Genomic DNA, 22,418 nt, shown 5'->3' on the forward strand with positions numbered 1-22,418 from the left:
AAAACATCAATACAATGTTGCGGTCCGGCTGGCTGAAGCTCGCTGACTGACAGCCGGTTTCTGGGGTTTTGTTTAGCTTCTTATTTGCAACATAGTACACAGTTGCTTAGAGTTGCAGCTGAAAGGCCCGCAAGTTAGGCGGGGAACGTTGGAGTCCGCAGTCACTGGAGCAAGCAAGCCTCCCTGCTCGCTTCAGTGCATGGCTGCCGGCCGCCATCTTGGCTGACAGTTAATTTGCATAAGGATATGCTGATTAGCCAATGGGAAGGGTAGCGGTCGTACGCTGATTACCATGTTTCTCTTTTATTAGTGTAGATAGTTTGCCTCCTGCCCCAAACCATGCATGTTCCCTGACCAGGAATCGATTCAGTGACCTCTTGGTTCCTGGGTCGATGCTCAACCACTTAGCCACACTGGCCAGGTGCAATGCTTTGATTTTTGTTTTTAGTTATTATATTGACTCTTTTTGTTATTGTTGTTGTATACTTCTATGAGTTTAAATACAACTAACCAGAGCCAGTCACTTCCATATCCCCCAAACTCTTACAGGGTCCTCATTTCATTTTTTTTCTGAGTTATTGGAAAGGTTGTCTTTTCTTAAGTTTGTTGAGCATTAGAACCTCAGTTCCATCCCTACCTACTTTCAAACAACCTGTGGGAGTTAGGATTAAGGAAGGGAAATATCATGTTAAAGAAAAAAGAAAGGTTGCTGTAGGGTGACTTGAGGAGGAGGGAGGAAGAAAGCTATTCGAGAGGTTCCTAGGCCCAATTCCAGTCACCTGCCATCTGTTCCCTCAGAGTCCAACTTCTCCTCTCATAGAATGATTTATTTCAATTAGGACATAAATTCTTACTTATTTAGCTCAGAGGGACTCAAGCTGGAGGGGAAGAGAAGTCTCTTTCTTGGACCCTGGCCCAGAATGAGCAGTTTCTGAGGACAAAAGATTGAAGACGATGATGAACATTTTTACTCTTTTAGAAAATAATATTAATTAAGAGCAATAAATTGAGAACTGTTGGTTGTGTCATTTTGGAGCAGTATTAGTAGCTCCAGAGAATAGGGACAATCAATGATAAATTATGGAGGTAGAGAGGAATTGATCCAAGTTCAGGTTGATCTCTTAAATTAGATTATTGGAACCTGTTTTTTGTGTGTGTGTTTTTTACACAATAGCCATCTTAATTCTAAGAAATAAGTTTACTTAGTGTTCTGGTGGAGGTACAAAAAAAAGCAAATGAAAGATTATAAGCCTGCCATGAGTCTTTAGACCAATGGTTCTTAAACCTTATCCTACATTGGAATCACTAGAAAGGCATGTAAAACATAGATGCTGGGTCCCACCTCCGGAGTTTCTAATTCAATATATCAGAATCAGAGTTAGCATGTATATTAAACTCTTGGGTGCACTGCTGGACCACAGCTCTAGGCTATTGGTAGGATGGGAAGGAAAACGCATTTAAATATTTCAATCCAAAATACAGTACTCTTTGTTATACTAGTAAGATATACTAATTTGGCTCTGTAATTAATGTCTTCATTCCTTCAACAAATAATTGCTAAAGGAACATCAACCAAGAATCACTCTGCGAGTAGTTTTGGCAGAAAAATTGATGTGGTAAGCATGAGTCCCATCCACAGAGGGCTTCTAGGCTTAAAGAAGAGATAAGGCATGTAGAAGACATGGATTCCCAGGCGTAGTGCCACACCAAAGAAATGTAGCTATAGGTGAAGGAAGGAGAGATTTCTGACAGGAGTGGGGAGGTTCTGGTGACTAGGGGAGGCTTCACAGCTCTACCCTTGGCTAAATTATCTTCTTGCCACATAAAGTATATGCACATTTAGATGCTGCCATGCAATTCTGTGTCCACTTATGTGATAAATATCTAGATATATTTGCCTCATACTGAGAGCTGGAGCTGATTGCTTGGTTGACTTCATAACTTATGTGGTAATAGTTACATTATGATCCTATTAACATAGTCATTATAATTACCTATGAGGTTTCAAATTGAATTTAGTATCTGAGAGCTAATAAAATGGCACACTTTCAGGAAATGCAGTAAGGAACATACATTTGATGAAATATGCGCACAATTTTAGTGCATAGAGTCCTTAAGCATAGCCCATTAGATTGATATTACACTAAACAATTCAGAATGTCCATTATATTCATGCACTGGAGGTGGGGGAGGGTCCCTCAGCCCAGCCTGTGCCCTCTCGCAGTCTGGGTCCTCTTGGGGGGATCGGGCCTAAGCCAGCAGTCAGACATCCCTCTAGGCGCAGTCTGGGGCTCTTGCAATCTGAGACCCCTCGCTCCTTACTGCGGAGGCGGGAGAGGCTCCAGACACCGTTGTTGTGCTCGCCAGCTGTGAGCCCGGCTTCTGGCTGAGCAGTGCTCCTCCTGTGGGAGCACACTGATCACCAGGGGGCAGCTCCTGCATTGAGAGTCTGCACCCTGGTGGTCAATGTGCACCATAGCGAACGGTCGTTCTACCATTCGGTCAATTTGCATATTGCACTTTTATTTTATAGGATAATCCTTACCTTAGAAAATAGTCAGTGTTACTTTCTAAATTCAGTTTCAACACTAGAAGCTCTCCAAAAACAAAGTCAATATTTTAAATACAGGAGAGAAGTCAGTAACCACAAACATACCTGCTAGTATTGAACATACTCCTAGTTTGAATATTAAAGAGAAAACAAACATTGCCATGTCTATATTTAGTGCAAAAGTCAAAACCATATTGTTTCAGAGATATTTAACATTCACACCATCTAAAAAATCTTATCAGTTATGAACACACATTCATTCAAATTCAGGAGCCAAATTTTAAACAGTCAAAAATAGCTTTAAAGTTTTCAATTCTATAAATTTATTTTTTTCAAATATTTTTATAACTTTGTTAAGGTCTCTGGATTTGGGACCTTACTTTTTGAATTGGCAAGAACTTTTTATGACATTAGTAATTCTTGCAAACCAAAAAAAATAATAATTTGTAAAATGCAGACTTATTTTATTGTTGTACTAGAGGCCTGGTGCATAAAATGCATACAAGGGTAGGGTCCCTAGGCCTGGCCAGCGATCAAGGCCAATTGGGGCCTTCTGTTCCACGCTGCCCCTGGTGGTCAGTGCACGTCATAGCAAGCAGTGGAACTCCCAGTCTCCTGGTCGAACTCCCTAGGGGACACTTTGCATATTAGCCTTTTATATTTATAGATAATCATCCTGGGTATTTTAGTTTCAGTAAGATTTTTCTATTGTTGCCCTGGCCAGTGTGCATCAGTTGGTTGGAGCGTCATCCTGTACACCAGTACAGCAAAAGATGGCAGGTTCTGGTCAGGGCACATACGGGAGGCAACCAATTGAGGTTTCTCTCTCACATCAATGTATCTCTCTCTCCCATCCTGCCTTGAAAGTCAATTAAAAAATAAAGATTTTCTTATACTTGGTATTTTGAATATTTTCTTGTTATTTTTTCGATGAAGCTTATGAATAGTGAGTCATATTTTAATATGTTAAAATTGGATGCAGAAATGAACAGTGAAACGTAAGAGAAAAGTGCAAAAGTAAAGTGAGATTAAATGGCATATTTCTGCCTCCTCAGTATATTTGCCACAGAGAGATCACTGTGCCTCCTCTACATATTTGTTGTTTTTTAAAGCAAATAAGGTGTTGAGAAAGATACTTTTAATATAATTTCTCTGAATTTGAACAATTTTTTGATGTAACATATCCATTTTCAGGGAGTATACCTATATTATAATTTTAATTAACATAACACATGAACAGAATCTAAAGCAGCAATATCCCATTTCAGTCCCTCCTAGAGGCAATCATTGGAAATAATTCTTGCTGTTATTTTTCTTAGCAACTGCATTCATTAATCTTTATTACTTACACTTTTAATTCTTGCCAACATCCTTTAGCTCCCACAAGCATAGATGAAATTTAGCTTGTTTATTTAGTTCCCCCGTCATTTCTGCATCCCCACTCTAATATTGTGAGATTATTGTGATTAGTTAGTTACTCTAGTGATAACTTTGTAACTTTAAATACACACAGAATCTTCTAGTCCTTGTTCTATAAACGACAGGCATTAGCTTTGGTCTCTTTTCTACAAAGTAAAAGAATTTCATATCCTCCACCCTGAACTCCATCATTTATTTCTCTTCAACTTCCCGTAAGATCCTCATACAGATTTTTATGGTGGGGTTGTATCTCCCCCCCCCTTTTTTTGGTAAATGAAAGAATAGCATAGTATTCTCATATGCTCAAACTTATCTTCTCTTCCCATCTCCTTCCTTTCCATCCATTTACATCCTCCCCTGAACATCGTCCATCCAGGACTGTAATCTTACTTTCTCAGCAAAAAATTTCCCTCAATGACATACTTATTCATTCATGCTGAAAATGATGTTGCAGTTATTATCAATGCCACACAGATTTATGTGTGATGCTGTATTATCATAATGGCTAAATAGAGCCTTTTTATGTCTTAACTCCTCCACTATGCTATGTTCTCATGCTTTTTTGCAAACCACATAGCACCTTTTGTTATTCTGGACTCTCAGTAAACATCTCACAGAGTTGTTTAATTGTAAGTAAAAGAAGCCCATACTCCCATATGTCATTTATGATTCGGGTGAATCTTTTGTATTAAGGCAAATCTTTCCCAGACAATGTTCCTGTAAACAGGTAGTTTGATCTTGAAGAAGAATGCGATGATAGATGACAGATTATTATGCAAGGTTATTGCAGATCAGCTTTTCATCTTCACTGACAATTTATGATAAGAATAAAGTTTTTAGGGAAGGATATTAAACATGCTTTTGCTGCATTGAAAGTTATAAAATAGAAAAAGTGTGTTAGTGCCGGCTCTAAATTTTTAAACAAGCTACGTTCTCATTTTCCTCCAAAGAGCCTTCTTTATGGAAAGCTGGGTCATTCCCTTTGTTCTACAAAATGTTTCCATTTGTGGTTATACTTTAAAAATATGATTAAAAGTATTGATAAATATCAATTTATTACAAAGCCTGCTGGGAATTTTGCTTGTAATTGTATTGAGTCTATAAATAAATTTAGGGAGAATTTACACAATAATATTGATACTCTAAAGAACATAATATATATTACTCCATTTATTTAAGTCTTCTTTATTTTATCTCAATATTTTATAGTTTTCAGTGAATAGATCTTATGTACACTTTGATTTATCCCTAAGTAGTCTTGAATTTGTATGCTACTGTAAACGGTGTTTTTGAAAATTACATTTTATTATTGTTTGTGGTTAATATATACAAATAAAAAACTTGTGTATGTGTGTGTTTTTTTGGTTTTTGTAAACTGACTTTCAATTCTATAATTTGTCTTAATTCATTTAGGTCTAATTCCTTTTTGTGACATTCCTAAAGCTTGTCTACTTATCCAATAATGGTCTCTGGAAATAAAGACAATATTGACTAAAAATTATGAATGATTATTTTTGTCTTGTCCCAATCATAGGGTGGAAAGAACTTAGTTTTTGTTTGTTTGTCTATCACTAAGTGTGATGTTTGCTAAACATTTTTCATTAAGTATCCTTTCCCAAGTTGAGGGAGTGTCTTCCCTTCTTTTCCTAGTTTGCTAAAATTATATTGTCAATAGTTTTTTGTTTTGTTTTTTTACCAAATGCTTTTTCTCTATTTATTGAGTTAATCATTTTGTTTTCTTTTAGTCTTTACTATGGAGCAATACATTAATTTTTTTATTTTTAAACTAAGATGCTGGGATAAGCCCCATTTTTTTCATGATAGGTTATCCTTTTAGAATATTGCTGGCTTCATCTTTCTAAAATTATGTTTAAAATTTTGGCATTTATATTTATAATGGATATTGGTCTGTAAATTTTTCTTCCTTTGGAATGTCTTTGGTATAGGGGTAGTTTTGATTTCAAAAAAATTAATTAGAAAAATGTGCTATCCTTTTAAATTGTTATATTGTAAATCAGAAGACGCCTTAATCAATAAGCCAAATTTATTTGGAGTCCTGTTCATTTTCGCTAGTGCTAGTGGGCCCAGAGGAAAGATAGCCTCAGAGAAATGGAGGAAGTAATCTCCCCATCTTGATTTTTAATCTTATGCTGCTTCCTTCCTAGTACTATCTGCCTTGCCTCTTATATCATTATCTGATTCTGTGATTTCCATTCTATTCCTAGGTGTTTGTCACCTAATGTTTACTGCCTAGAATGTGTTATGATCTATGCATGTGCTTTACATATATCATAACCACATGCTTTCTAACTCTTTATGTGATGGCTTCAAATAAAGTTATTGAATATTTTTCTAGTATTCTTTTAATGTAGACTCTAACAGCAAATAGTTGTCTTTATTTACAAGTAATTTAAGGTATCACAAATATATTAGCCTCTTATTTAAAAGGAAAAGTAGAATCTTAGACAATATGATAGCAGGTGCATTAAACTCTCTGTCCTTAAGTGGACATATTATGTGGTTATTTCAATATGACCTAAATGGTGACCATTTTCTTTCATGTTGCATTCATTTGCTAATTATAGTTATTTTTAGAAAAATTATTCTTGGGTAATTGCAGCCTCTTTTACAACTGATGAAAACTCACCAGTTAATTTTAGAATTCTAAGCAGAGAACTCTGTCTTTATTGCTTTATTACATTGATGTCATTCCCTATATAATAGTAAACTTTTTATTAGGTAGTTGCTCTTCTCTGAAGGAAGAGATATCAAATTTAAAATTATGTATAATGTTCATAATAGAATCAATTCAGATGGTACTTTATTTTCAAACCAATTATAGATATTTGTCTATTGTGTGGTCTGGGAATAAATACCTCTTAATATTCTACTCAATTGTTCCTTCTTTTTCAGTGAAACCTCCACAGGGACTAAAAGTAATTATTAAATTTTATCCAACTCGGTAATTGTATCAGCAAATATTCCGACCCCCCAAATCAAATTTATGCTTTTTAAGTATTTTAAATAAAGTTGTTCAGTTTCTCTGTGTGTGTCTGTCTCCTTATTTTTCTTTATACATTTATGTTCACTTAATGTTTTATTTAATTTATCAGCCAGTGCCTGCAGAGCTCTTATGGTAGTAAATTAAGTTTGTGTTCTAAAATTTAGGTGCTTCTTATGATTATTTGACATCTATGGTGACTGCCATCTGTGAAAAATTTTAGGAAATAATGTCTTGTTGAACACATTCTTTCAGTTCAATGATTCATAATATGGCATAAAAATAGTTTAGGACTTCTATGGTTCAGTTATTTTTCCCTACAATTTAAAAGTTAATTTTCTAGATTTTTGACCTGTTAGTACTCTGTTGACTCCATATTCTTGGGAAAATAGCCAAACATTATAAGAACTTATGACAGATATATTCTTCTGCCCACTACTATGGAAGCAAAAAGATTACTGTATTATAGAGTGCATTGAGCTGGGTATCACTGTCACTAAAACTCTAAGAACATTCATTGACTATTTGGCTTTGTGGCATGATCTGCAAGGACAGCATAATCAGGGTATGATGATGCTTAGCAACTCACACAATCCATGTTGTATTTGTTGTGCAGTCCATCAATCAGTAACTTGTATTAACATGCTGTTTTAAAGGTGCTTAGTGTCAGGCAGAGTTACATCCAATCTAAAATCAGTCATTGGTTATATATTTTGGAACGTGGTCAAGTCATATATCCCTCAGAGCCTCAGTTCCCTTCTCTGATAAATAGAGGTCATAATTCTACCTAGAAAGATTCTGGTGGGAGCCAAGTGAGGTAATTAATATATGTGTAGGGTGTCTGATGCATTACTTGGCAGATAGTAGATGGCTCAAATAGTAATTACTATGGTCATCATTATTATTTTCTATAATGCGTTATATTAACTCCAATTTATAATGATACCATGCTACTACAACTCTGAAAAGCAACACTGTATAAACTACAGCTTGTATACTACATGTATGCAATTTTCTTATAATTCTTAGTTTTTAAAAAGTGCTATTCAAAATAGTATAGGCATTTATATTTAATTGACAAGTGGAAGTAATTCCCTTTATAAATAAGAGATTGGGTTTTATTATGTAGTTAGAATACTTTCTTAGGTAGAGTCTGAAGGAACATAGCCAATTACTTTTTAAAAACTATATTTAATTTTCACTATTCCTTTAAATGTATGTACATGTTTAATGATTAAAGCATTTTATGTCATTTTAAACTTCAAATATGAGTGGTGAACACTTAGTGCTTACTCCATGGCAGGCACATGCCAAGAAGTTTACATGCATTATCTTATTTAAGTATCAACATAGTACTACTGTGTTAATAATTAAATACATTTACATAAAAAATGAAAAAATAGAATCTTGCTGCCTTAGAAAATTGAAAAATATATAAATGTTTATTAATAATAAAAATAAAGAAAATATTTAAATAATTAATATATTACTCTAATTTATTAGATTTTAGAGACCTAATCATGAATATAGAGAACATCTTATAAAAATGACATAATTATAGCTGATAAATCTTTTGATTTACGTATTTTCCTTTGAAAGTATTGTGATACTCTTAAATATTCAAAAGTCCATTTTCAAATATTTGAAGACCTTTTATGTGTAGAATTTGTATTTGTGTGTGTTTAAGACCCTTTAAGTTGTGGATAAAGAATATGTAATTGACAAACAATAAAGTCGGTAACTAGATAGTTAAGTTCTTTACATTTATTGCCACAACTTGATGGCTTAAGTCTTCTTTTGCCATAAGACCTGGTACCTTTTATCCCCTGTGATTTTTCTCTTTTATTTTCTATGCTATGCTTTATGGTAAGTCATCAATAGTAGCAGGCTCTGCCTGTTTATATTAAATCCTACTTTAACTAAACTATATTGACTCATAAAAGGAATAATCTTACTTGCAAAGGATAAACACAACATCTTATGTCACAGAATCACCCAAATAAAAGGTACTTCAGAAACTATTGAATCCAGCCTTTAAAAATATTTTAAAATTATTTCCTTAATTGTCCCAATAAGTGATTATGTATTCACTATTTGAACAGTAAAGTTTGTTTCTAAACTGTAGACTAACACAGTAGCCTGTTTTTATTTTCACAGAGGTCTAATCATCATAATTTTCTTCCTTGTACTGACTCAAATGTTGAGTCAAGACATTATTTCAAAATATACCCCGCTTACCCCTTGAATTCAACAATTTACCACCCCTTCCCTTCCTCTTTTTCTGGCTCCTCCAAGCCCCTATAACCACACATAGGGAAACAGAAAATGCAGACACTGCTTTGTACTCTACATTCTCAGTCTGCTTTTGAAACTGCTTTTCTCTGCTCTTGGCTCTCACAACATCGTCCTTGGTCTTCTCTTTCTATTCTAGGCTCTTTCCCTTGGACTTGATGCCCACTGTTATCATCTGACTAATGCCCTGGTTCTGATCGATGCTCATTCGCTTTTCCTAAAACAATATGGCTTCTCTGGACCCATTAGATACTGCTCTTCTGCTAAGCCTCTATCCCCAGAACCCTCTGCCTTCACCTGGTCCTTTGTCAGCACTCACATCTTAAGTATCACTCCTCACAGGCTCTCCTGTTTTTTTGCCTCTCCTGTGGGTCATTTTTCTGTTGAGCACACCTGCCTGCTTATGGAGCCTGGATCTCCATAGGAATATTATTTTCACTTTGCTGGCTATCCAAGTACCATGTCTTTCAAGATGTGCAGGTTTCAGTAAAGTGCATTCTAATTTTTATACACCTGTTATTTGCTTCTCACCAGGAAGTGCTACTGATCTGGAGAAAAACTTCACTGGCTTTAGTGAGGAATAGAGACTATTGTATAGAGCTAACACCTGAGTGCTTTTACTAATTCTCTTACTCAGTATTTGAAATGTAGAAATGTAAATGTATCCTTCTGAACATCACTTTTCTCTTTTCTAGAAAGAGATCATACCTATCTTAGCTGTCCGAATACGGAATATGTAATGATTAACCAAAATTGTTTTAATCCATCAAAAAATTAAAAATATAAGCAACAAATTAGGAGTTAAGATTTTAGTTGTTCCTTACTTTCCATTAGGATATTACTTTTTATAACAGTAAAATGTTGGTGTAATATTTTCATCCATGTCAGAAAATAAATTAGAGCATAACATTATTTTTAAAATAACAATCCATACGAAGAGACTATTTAGTGAATTTAGTAAACGTTTTCTCTGGGACCATTATATTAGCTACTCAAAGTTAATGAGTATCTCAGTTCTTATTTTATTTGCTTATTTCTAAAAATTCTGTGAGAAATATACATGCTGGTTAAAAAAAATAGGAATAAGCAATCTTGTTCTTAAAAGGATTAAAAGATAGTTTTGTATTCTTAATGTTCTTAAAACACATTGTTTGATTGGGGTTATATCCAGTTATTTTTTAGTAGCTTACTGTAAGTGTATCACTCATACACTTTAGGGGAATGTTAATAGTAAAAATAATTCCAAGCTTCCATCTATTGAATTGAATTTCTCTCCTAGGGCTACTGTAAGGGAGTGCCAAAAATTGAGTGGCTTAAACAACAGACATCTATTGCCTTGCAGTTCTGGAGGCTAGAAATCTGAGATCAAGGTGTTGTCGGTGCCCTATTCCTTCTGAAGGCACTAAGAAAGCATCTGTGCCAGGCCCTAGCTTTTGTAGTTCCTTGTGTGGCAGTGTACCTCCGAATTCCACGTGGCGTTCTCCCTATGTGAGCATCTGTCTCTGTCCAAAATTGTCCCTTTTTTGAGGGCACCACTTCTCCTGGATTGAGGCTTGCACTCATGACCTCATTTTAAATTGATTATATCTATAAAGGCCCTTTCTCCAAATAAAATCATATTCGGAGGTACTTCGGGCTAGGACTCCAATATATATTTTGGGGAACAGGTAGTTTAACCCATAAAGTGGTATGGCTACTAATAAGAAGTATTATTAAATTCTGATGGAATTTCATGTCTTATTTCTAAAAGTCTACAGGGAAATAGATCCCCTTGTTATCCTATTATATTGTCCTATTTGTTTCCTTCATAGTATGTTTTCAACTTATAAGTACATATTTACTTGTCTGTCATATCTTTCCTATTAGGCTGTAAGTTCCATGAGAGTAAAAACTGTTTTATTTATTACTGTCCCAATAGTTAGCATACTGCTTGCAACATAGTGAGTGTTCAATAAATACTTTTTCAAAAAAATGGGATAAACAATTTTGTTCTCAAAAGGATCAAGATAGTTTTGTATACTCAGTGGTCTCTTGAAACACATTGTTCAATTGGGTTTATACTCAGTTATCAAATTCTATTTTTTTTTTGGATTTAAACAAATTTATAAGCTACAAAAACTCCCCTCTGTGAAAATACCCGATCCCCCTTCCCCCTTACTCTTATTCCCCTGAGATAAGGGTGGAAAGGTTCTGAAACAGCCAGTGATTTGAAGACCTTCTGCCAGGACTTCGTGCCCCCATAGAGGCCAGCCCGTCCTTTTGGGATGACTACTTTACACTTTCTGAAAATATGCGAATAAGTTGATACTTACCCTAAGAGATTCCCCCCCTCCCCCGTTTGCTTCTTATATAGTAGATACACCAACATTTTGAAAGTTACAGAGAACTTTAACAAAGATTAACTTGTGCATTTATATACTTGGAAAGTTAAACTGTATCTGCCAAACTAATTTTGTTTTTTAAATAAGATTTTAATTGTATTTGTTTTGAAAATAAAATACTATAAAACATAAAATTTGATTTTGATTAATTCTAAACTATGTCCATAAATCCTAAATTATGTGTATAATATTTCTTAGTTTTTAAATTATTTCTAACATATTTTTAGAGAATAGAATGAAGTGATGTTTTTCTTTCTAATACTGCAAATTAGAAAGGAGCAATGATTAATCCCATGAAGTTAATAAAGAGATTCTGTTTCTGATGACATTCTTTTGTCATGAGCACAATATAAAAAAATAAAAACTAGTTCAGCTGACCATTTCTGGGCCTGCTGTAATTATCACATATCTTAGGCTGTGCGGATTGCTATTGATTCTACAAAAGACTGAAATGATGTCCTTCGCTCCATTGTATTCTGCTTCAACCTCAGAAAATTGACGTGTCCAAAATTAGGACCAATACTTTTCAGAGAATAAAATCAAAGATCTTGAGAGTTTATTTCATGTTCATGTTTCAAGGTTGATCATCCAGTTGCTTCTGAAAGGTCTCCAGAGACAGAATTCCTACATTAAAAAGATGTTGTTCTAATTACAAAAGATAGTTGCACACACCAAAATAATCATGATTGGATTCCAAAAATCAGACCGAATCCAGGAAAAACACACCATGTTAGAAATGCTTCATTATATTGCAGATTTTTTTATAAACTGAGAACTAGGGATTTTAATTATTATTCTGTTTCATCTTTCCCTCTCATTATTCCCATTGATCTTGTTTTGTTTGTTTGTGTTATTTCCTAACTCTTCTATGTAAGTATATGCTTATGCTTCAGCATTTCCCCAGTAAAAATAGCTTTTAAATCCAAGTTCCTTTTCCTTCTCATTTACAACACATCATAAAGTTTTTGTGCAGTGGTATCTTGCTCCTATATTCTTCCCAATAACCTCTCACAGTGGCCTTGTGTGATGGCACGTTCAAAATCCATTTAATCAAGGTTTCTCCTCTTTCACCAGGGATATGCTATGAAATATCTTCCCCAACTCAGAATGCTTGTTTCCATTTTCAGAATTCACTGGAAGTTCTTAACTTTATTATCTTTATATTCTCTACCAATGCTTGGCATAGACTTTACCTTTCTTCAGGCTCTTGGCCTGATTTCTCCCCTCTCCCTTCCCAAGTTTCAATCAATGTCATATTCTAATGGACATACATGGCCTAAATCAATTGATAATCTTAAAGAAATTTTCTCTGTTATTTAAAATAGTAACCTGCATCCCCACAAGCCAATCTCACACTCCTCTCTATGCCTTGCAATGACTTTATCACCTTATGTCTAGCAACCCCCAATTCCTCAAGATGAACTATTTAGACTTAGGATGATTTCTTGGTGCTCAAACCTTTTTGGTTTTGATTTTTACTTACAGTCAGTATTCTATATTATGTTTCAAATATTGATATATTGCATCATATGTTTTTCAAACTAATTTGTCTATGTAAGTCATATCTCCCTAATGACATAGCAAACTCCTTGACTACAAAGATTATCCCACATAATGTCATACATTACCCCCTGCCCCTTAATTCTTAGCATTGTTCAGAAAGCACAGATGTTCAAGAAATATTTGTTGAATTTAATTATCAGTCTGTCCAGTTAATTATTAATAGGTGTTAACTTGCTTCCTTTCCTTGGGCCTAATACTGTATTTCTTTTCTTGCTTAATCACAATCTAAATAAACCACCTGAGGTCCTTCCTTCCTTCCTTCCTTCCTTCCTTCCTTTCCTTCCTTCCTTCCTTCCTTCCTTTTTTCTTGAAGTGGCAAAGTTGAAGGAGGACTTACAGTATAGGATCAGATGCAAATCTTGTTTTGTTTTCCTTTTAAACTAGAGACAACCTAGGCCATCAAGTGCAAGGAGAACACCAAATCAGAATCGCTTAGGAAAAGCTGAGATCCTAGCATTAAAATTACAAACTGCAACTGCCAAATTTAGGAGCCAGAGTCTATAAGTACTGTTCCCAGAACCAGAGGGTTGGAAACCAAAAGGAGAAAGCAAACCAAATGTAATTCCGGCTGTATGGCCTGGTATCAGGTGCAGAGTGAATCTTCCAGGATGGTTTCAACACTAATTATAGTAAATAATTTCCACAGCAATGTTGGGAAATCTCGATCATGCCTCTGTGTTGTAATTGTGTATGTAGACACAAATTAGCTGAATGATTCCAGAATCCATGGCTTTTCTCTGGTAGCAAGGCTATGCCTGTAAGTGCTCAGTTGCTGAATGCATTGCATCCTGTTTATTCCATGGGGTTTAATTACTCACAAGATGGACTGTGCTCTCCTAGGAGAAATGCATTCCACAGTACCGTAGTTTTGTTTTGTTTTGTTTTTAGTTTTAGATTGTAACAAAATGAGTCATCTCAGGGAGTCTTCATGCTTGTCGTTGGCAGAGTATGTTGGGAGCTGCTTAAGAAAAGGTGTTAGATGCAAGTCATTGAGGTTAGCTGATATGTGTTCCAAGGCAAGAGAGTATTGTGCCCAGCTGGCATGGCTCAGTGGTTGAGCATCAATCTAAGAAGCATCAACCTAACGTCATGGTTTGATTCCCAGTCAGGGCATATGCCAGGGTTGTAGGCTTGATCCCCAGTTTGGGGCCTGCAGGAGGCAGTCGATCAGTGATTCTCTCTCATCACTGATGTCTCTATCTCTCTCTGCAGTCGATCGATTCTCTCTCATCATTGATGTCTCTATCTCTCTCTCCCTCTCCTTTCCTCTCTCTCCGAAATCAATAAAAATACTTAAAAAAAAAGAGTATTCGGACACACAAAGTGTTAAAACTATGCGCTTTCTTTTTCTTTCTCTCTCTGATACAGTTTGAAAGTTTTAAAAGCTCAATTTGTGGCAGTACCTAATACAATAGTAGGTAAATGTTCATTAAACATTCTGGTTATTAATGTTCCTTGTTATTTCTGAAGTATTTACTTGAAAAGACATAATAAACTTTCTCTTGTTTAATGTGTAAATTACTCTGGGAAGTAAATATCTTTTTTAAAAATTCAATTTATTTTCTAAATTCTAAGGTAAAAGAAAGCTAATGAAATAACTCAACCACATAAATCAAATTAACTTGACATTTAAATCTGATTTTTGAAAAATCTCATAGTAAACAAAGGATAAACCTTGCATGTATAATGAGGTCAAGGATTAAGAAGAATGCCATTTAGTTAATTCAAGCTAGAAATCTCCTTTCCTGTAACTTCAATGAATATTTTAAGCAAAAGTACTAAAGTCTAAATTATCTGGAAAGCTGCCTTAGCCATTCATGGAACTTTTCATGGATGTAAACACTGAGGTTAGTACTTTTCTAAACAGATTCATAATTTACATTTTAATAGTTGTCACACACTATTGAATTTACAGACTTCTATGTTCAACCTTTCCTTAATTAAGACAGTCCTTCTAGATACAGGGATTAAGGATTATTTTTAAAGTAAGGAAATGACCACCTCACAATTACACATCACAGAAGTGATTTTTAGGCATTATCAACTTAACTTTGGATATGACATTTTTGGAAGAGTTTGGCTTTTAGTCACTTCATTAAAGCTTCTGTGTTTCACACATTTTGTAAACTAGGAGTGATGATTGTTAGGGTCACCAAAGGAGGTATGCAAGAGGCCAAAAGTGGGAAAGAATTATAAATTTATTAGGTCATCTGGAAACCAGATGGGCTGAGCCCCAAAATGGTGCCAGCACCCAGTGACCAGGGAGTCAGAGGTTTTTAAATTACTCTAGGTGGACTTTTTCAGCAGGGACTTCTCTGGGCAGATCAGGATCCTGGGTAGGTAAGGAGGGGAAAGTTAGCAAATGGATGTGGTTTAAGCAAAAGGGAATATTGGTTGAGAAATGATCTAAAGGTCAGGAGAAGGGATATCAATTCAATTATTTGATCAGACCAGACCTAACAATGATGAGCAAATGCCAGGTTTAGGGCTACTTAACTCTGTTTTGTTGTTGTTGTTTTTTCTATTTCTAAGCAAGAAAATTGTTACTAGACAAACTTTAATTTGCTTATTGCTCCTCTAAGGTTATTTTATTGATGTACTGCAGTGATTCCCCAAATTGGTTTGTATCAGAATTAATGATATTTTAAAGAAATGTCCAGCTCAGCTTCCCACTGCAGCCTACTGAATCTGAATCTATGGTAAAGTGAATCGCAGGTACCTATTTGTGTTATAAAATCTCTGCAGGTGGGCCTGATGGATGGTAGGGCGGCAAACCAAACTTGAAAGTACATTGAAGTATTTATTTCACCAAATATTTAACTTAAGGATTTTTTTTGAACCTTTACATGATTATTTTTGTCTTAATGACCAATGAGAGTACCTATCCTTTTCACTTTATGACTATCTTGAGTTTTTAAAAAAATTGGAGTGTCTTATAGAAAATGACCCTCTTGTTGTGGAATGCAAAGGTGGTTAAAGAAGAAATACAGCTGGAAACTACTAGGAATATTAGGGACAAATTAGATTTACACACAGTGCCTGAAGATATATAAAACAACAGATTTTCTAAATTTTGCTTCTTTTGGAGTAAAGAAACACAAAAGATAGTGAGATCTGATCTATACAATGTCCAGAAAATATAAAGTGCATGTATACAAAATGAGAAAGAAAATTCAGTTCTTTTAAAAGCAGAATACCAAGTACCCTAACAAAGAAGAAAAGATCACAGGGCAAAAGTGATTTTTTTTTTAAAAAAAATGTAATTTGAGAACTCACTGTACTGAGAGATTAGATTGTTTAAATATAAACGGCAGACATTTGGATCAATCTTTTTTTTTTTTCAAATTGTATACTTATTAAGAGGACAATCAAGTCCTTAGCAGTCTGTTTCCTTCTTAGAAAAGCAAGGAGAGGCTACTACTGATTCCAATAAATATATTTCCGGGAGCACAGGAATTGCAATAAAGCTGAAATGTGTAGTGTGGTGCTCTGTTCTCAGAATGACTCCTGGTGTCTTATTAAGGGAGGTGAAGGGAATGTTAACTCTTTTTTACCATCACACACACACACACACACACACACACACACACACACACACACACACACCCCTCCTTATGTTATGGCACTTGTTTGGATGCTCTTCACTTCAAGGCAGGTTCTTTGACCTAAACAAATTACTGCAGAAGCTTGAAGGACACAGCCAGCTTCTCATGCTTTTCAAGGAAGAGATTTGGCTCCAATAGGACACTAAGCTTTTCAGCCTTCTGCTTATTTACTTAGTCAGAGGGATGCAGTGTCTCTGGGTGCTTAGTGGACCCCTGAGGAATCTGGAGAAACAAAAGCAGAAGTGGTAGCCGCTGCAAATGTGGGAGCCTGTGCATTAGAGGAAGCAGTTGCTAATAAGGGCCTGTGAGACCTAGGTTTCCTTGGTTTCCATGACAGTTATTAGGTACCATCGAAACTGAGTTGTCTCCCACAATGCTCTTAGGGGAGAGGGGGTGCTCCGGTGACAACGCAGTGCAGTTCTGACTTGCAGTAAATCATCCTTCTGAGAGACAACATCCCCTGGATTACTTGCCCTTGCATTTCTTTTACCAGTAGAGTCCCTAACAGTGTGTTTGATGTTTTGGCCAGAGACCCTGGCTTCTGCTGCACTAGTTTCTCAAACACTATTTTTCCCCTTTTTGTTTAGAGCTGAGCTTGGCAAAGCAAGGATATGAACAATTGTGCAGGTGGGCTACTCAGGGCGAGTGAAGAGATAAGGCATCCAATCAGGGACTGGCAACCTGCAGCCCTGCCAATATGCCCCTCCACCAGATTTCCGTAATCCCAGCACGGGAGACTGCCAGCAATGGGAGAAGTTCAATGGGCAGAAACAAAGAGAAGAACAAGGAAGTCGAGGTAAGAGGAGGTTTGATTTAATAAAATGAGACAGCCAAGCCAACTGTAGCCAATGCTGTTCTTGGCACCACAGGATGTGGCTAAGGCTTAAGAGCCGCTGGGGTCTTGCTCTCAGTATGTAACAGTGGATTGATTGGAAGGAGATCATTTGGAACTAACAGGGACATATGGAAACATAACCTCTAGTTTCTGAATGAGGAAAGGACTCAAATCCATAAGGACACTTGCTGCTTGACAGATAAAAACTTTTGCCTCTTTTTCTAAACAGTGTACAGGGTCACTTTGGTGGACTTTTATGGCTCATGGGGGACAACCCAGCTGTCCTGTGGACATTGCTGTTGTCCACTTTCAGACAGTGGGGCTGTTGATGCTTGCTAATGTTGCTCACTGCCCACTAAGCTGGAATGTTTGAAAATGACTCTCTTAACGAAGTGACAGAAACACCAGAGATATGACAGCTGTGTCACTGAATACATAACATGAATTAAGATGACATTTCACTGCCTCATAGGATCTATTGCTCTCTACATACACTCCCAGCACATGTCTGTGTATTACTTTTGTTTGACCTGTTTCATCTTTTTCTTCATGAAAAAGCAGCACTATTGGAAACTTACATGGGCAAGAGAAATATAATAATTAACAATACATTCAGGCTTTACTTTACAGTTAAATATAGCAGCTGCTGTTCTAAGTTAAATTGCCTGAAAGATCAGATGCTGGGACCTTACTTCAAAGTATTTTAAGAAAATGATTAAGCAGACACAAGGATATTGGGTGAAAATATAAATGTTGTGTTAAAAGGGAAGGTGAGATAGAATGCCAGATCCTGTAATCCTCTTGTCTTTTTAATCTGTTGACAGTCCTCAGGTCTCCTTAACTTTGTAGAAAATGAGCTTTCCTACCTCCAGTCCCATATGTTCATCTTTTACCTAAAGACTAGGTAGTAGGGGGCATAGAAACAAACCAAAACCAAGCAAAACAAACTATTAAAGGCAGTGGAATGTCAAGATTGACTGAGAGGAAGAGAATAATAAACTCAAGCACACGTTCATTTATAGCCTCTTTGTACTTCACTTGAACTGATTTTGAAATGTTATTGAAGCCCCAGCCAGTTTGTCTCAGTGGATAGAGCATTCAGCCTGCGGACCAAAAGGTCTCAGGTTCAGTTCTAATCAAGGGCATGTACCTCGGTTGCAGGCTCCTCCCCATCTGGGGCCCTCTTCAGGGCGCATGAAGCAGGCAACCAATCAATGTTTCTCTCACATCGATATTTCTATTTTTCCCTCTCTTTCACTTTCTCTAAAAATCAATGGAAAAATATCCTTGGGTGAGGATTAAAATAAATAAATAAAAAAAATTAGTTATTTGGACTGAATAACCCACTGAGAACCAGTAAAACTGGAAGACACACACACACACACACACACACACACACACAGAGGAAACCCAAAGTTGAGTCTGGCATTTGGTGCCACTACTCTTTCAAGAGAGATGGCATTCTTACAAGCAGTAGATAAGAAGCTGAGCAAAACTGAAGTTAAGGAGTTGCCAAAGAAAAGAAATCTATTTCTAGAAGTGCATCAGGACCCCAAAAGGATATACATTTAGAGGAGTAAACTGGAAATAGACCAGCTCTGCCAGATGCTGACATTAGACTTTAAATCATTTTAATTTCTGATTGTAAGGTGACATGGAGGCCTTCACTCTCTAGAATGACCAGCATCTGAAAGATGTTTGGAAATGAAAACACTTTCATTTCCAGATCCCCCCACACTTCTTCTTTGGCATATGTCACCGCCAGAAATCGCCTGCTGCTGCTGTCTACTTGGTGATCAATAAGATAAAGGTGGGATGGCTGGCTTGTGTGACTTTTGAAAAAAAATAAAAAAACTTGGTTGTTTTCCATGTTAGGAATAATAATGAAATTATTCTACCTCAAACATAGCCACAATCTTTATTCAGATATTGATGTTAAGCCACATTTCCAGACATCCTCACAAATATTTTAAAGAAGTACCTATTTATGAACAGATTCATTTCTTTCAGGGGCAAATACACTTTAATATGTCATAGGGTGAATCGGTGGGTACTCTTAAAGGAAAATGACGTTAAATATCAGAAAAAGAAGGGAAGCTCCCAGCCTACATGTTATTTTTTAAATGAGACATAGTTCTAAAAAAGGGAAGCACTTTTCGGGACTCAAATACTTCTTGATTTTCTATAGGATGGAGTTAAATATTTCTCTTTTTGAAGCATAGTATTAAATCTTATTAAAGAGATCTCCTGTTTTGAAGAATTAAATAAATAGTCTAAAAGAGTTCTAAATGTCATTTAACGTGGATAAATTAAACAGCATCCACCCTGTGTCTTGGAAAGCAAGAGGAATCCGTTCAGGACAAGTGGTGACTCTCTTTAAAGGAAGGTAGAACATCTTGTAGACAGTGCACTTTTTCTGATTGAGCAACTGAGACACATCCTCCTTGGGAGCTTTTTCAATGTATTTTACTTGTCTTAAAGTTGTCAAAATAATACATGCACACATAGGGCAAGTGATCCAACTTCAGGATTAAGGATTTGCTAATTTAAATGTTGAGCAAATTTAATTTGTTCTCTTAGAAACTTAGAGGCTCTTGAATATACTAACCTATAAACTTTATATCTAGTTTTTTAAATAACATAAAGAAAATATGAAACTATTATTATTAACTATTATAACACTCCAAAAGATCAAAGCTGAAAAAATAACATTAAAATTAAAAATAATAATAATTCTAACTCCAAGCTTTATAGTGAATATGCATTTGACATATTTTGCATGGCATAACATTATAATTATGCATTTGCTTAATAACCCCAGAAGTGCAAAAAACAAAGAGCATATCACACCAGTTTGGATATAGTTGGGATTAATGTTTAGGTGAAGTATGCAGATTTATCTTTTAGAGACATCAGCTCTAGAGGTTGTTCGGACAGTTAAAGGACAGTGCCTCAGACTTGCATTCCAGAGACAAGATTTTATTAGCACAACTCTATTATTAGATGATCAATCTCTTGTGAAATTGATAGACTAATCAGAGTTTTGAAAGATTTATATACAATGCAGCTGGTCAAATGTATTAATTTATACCTGCAGATAATATTTTTTAGTGATGGAATGCTCAAGAAAAGTTCAAAAAAGGAAATTAGTAATCAGACTTTTCTTTGTAGCATGAAATCAATGAGGGAAATGAAATGGTTTGGTGTAGGGATATTATTATTAATCTACACCTTGGGAAAGCCACAACATTGGGAAAACCATGGAGGGAAATGGCTCTGTAAAGAGGTTAGTAGCTCTAGCTCTAGATATCTCCAGATCTCTCCTTCTCTAGTTGAGTACACAGACTGAACAGTTTAGTTTCTTTAAATCTCATTTGCCTACTTTTCTAAATGGGCCGCTTTGCTTCTGTTTATTCATTTTCTCTTCTTTTTTTAGATCTATTACCACATATTAGGCTACAATGAATTCACATTGGGGATTCAGGCATGTAAGACCTGTCTCTTACAAGACTGATCAAATTCTTAGAACTTTCGAGGTAACTTACTTTCACACTCTGTAACTGGAAATTCTGATTGTGTAAATTTAAATACTCAGTCGACCTCTAGCACATATTCCTTATAATGCTCTGGGATTGATAAGCAAATGTTTCTGAAGCCACTCTATTTCAAACATAGAGCTGACCCATGGATCCAGTCAAGAGTGCTGCTGCCACTTCATTGCATGTTGCCCTACACTGTTGGTACAGAGCTGGGAGGTAGACAATGGGAGTTCCATCAGAGGAGAAAAGAGGCCATGGGGCCTTGCCTTCTACCCTTCCCTCATTGGCAAACTGACCATGCATGCCAACCATGCTTTAGAAGAGTTTGTTTGTGGGCAGAGGGAAGGGCAGAGAAGGGGAGTTTATATGTATATTTTTCCTTTACTGATTTCATGATATTTCTTTACTTCAGTTTTCCTCTTCTTTTACAAAAAGAATGTTAACTCTCCTTCCCTTTTTCTGGGATATCCCTTTCGAGGTCTTCTGTGTGTCTTTCCAAGGATAGCCCATCGGGCCACCTTCCTTACAGTAGCTGCTGCTCTGTTAATTGGCAATCCTTTCATGAGCATCAGCGATGTGGAAAAGATGGTTCTTTGATATATATTCTTCATTTTAAGCACAGTGGATAAATTAAAGATTAACTCTACTTTTTAGTAGAAAATCAAAAAAACTAAATAACACATTGAATCTCAGGGCCAGAGCCTCCTAATTTGAGATTAGACAATCTAATTTCAGATTCTATGTGTTTCTTTACAATTAAGGTACTATAACCTTTTCACATTTCTTAAGCTAAATTTATAGAATCAAAGTATCTCAAAATCAGAAAGTCCCTTAAGAATTTTTTTAAATCTTAATTCCATAATTAAAACCCATAGAGAATAAGCAACCTGTCTATGTCACACCACGGCTTAGTGGTAAAGTTGGGATAAAAACACAGGCCTACTAACTGCCAGCCTAGTGATCTTTTGGTTGTTATTGCATTTGGTAAGTTTTTTTCTCTCCAAGGAACAGAATTACAATCCTCAAACTTAAAGGGGCTGTCTAACCCTCAAAACTGCTAACCTCTCAATGGGGGGAGTTTGGATTTCTTGTTATTATCTGCCCATGATTCAATATAAAATGGCTTCTATTTATAGAGTATAACTAGAATTAATCTCATTAAAACTTAGAGAATAAGTTAAAATTAAATAATAATGGGCAAAACCATTTAGGGAGAAAACTAGACTGAGAGT

The 22,418-nt window shown here is 35.8% G+C and overlaps 1 protein-coding gene across 6 annotated transcripts in view; it reads left to right on the top strand.

The window, feature by feature from the left end:
* The window catches only part of MARCH1 (membrane-associated ring finger (C3HC4) 1, E3 ubiquitin protein ligase), a 622,174-nt gene that overhangs the window by 229,080 nt on the left and 370,676 nt on the right, over positions 1–22,418 (top strand). For 3 of the 6 annotated variants that reach the window (XM_005860516.2, XM_014534991.1, XM_005860518.2), the window contains one exon: positions 17,400–17,608. The exons of 2 other annotated variants lie outside the window; for them this stretch is intronic. In XM_005860516.2, coding sequence (XP_005860578.1) covers positions 17,510–17,608 — 99 coding nt within the window. In that variant the 5' untranslated portion in view covers positions 17,400–17,509. Of the gene's footprint in view, positions 1–17,399; positions 17,609–22,418 lie in introns of those variants that run through there. One more of the 6 variants, XM_005860515.2, reaches the window with a different exon arrangement.

The sequence above is a fragment of the Myotis brandtii genome, unplaced genomic scaffold (assembly GCF_000412655.1).
Source record: "Myotis brandtii unplaced genomic scaffold, ASM41265v1 scaffold136, whole genome shotgun sequence".
In the NCBI taxonomy this organism is placed as follows: domain Eukaryota; kingdom Metazoa; phylum Chordata; class Mammalia; order Chiroptera; family Vespertilionidae; genus Myotis; species Myotis brandtii.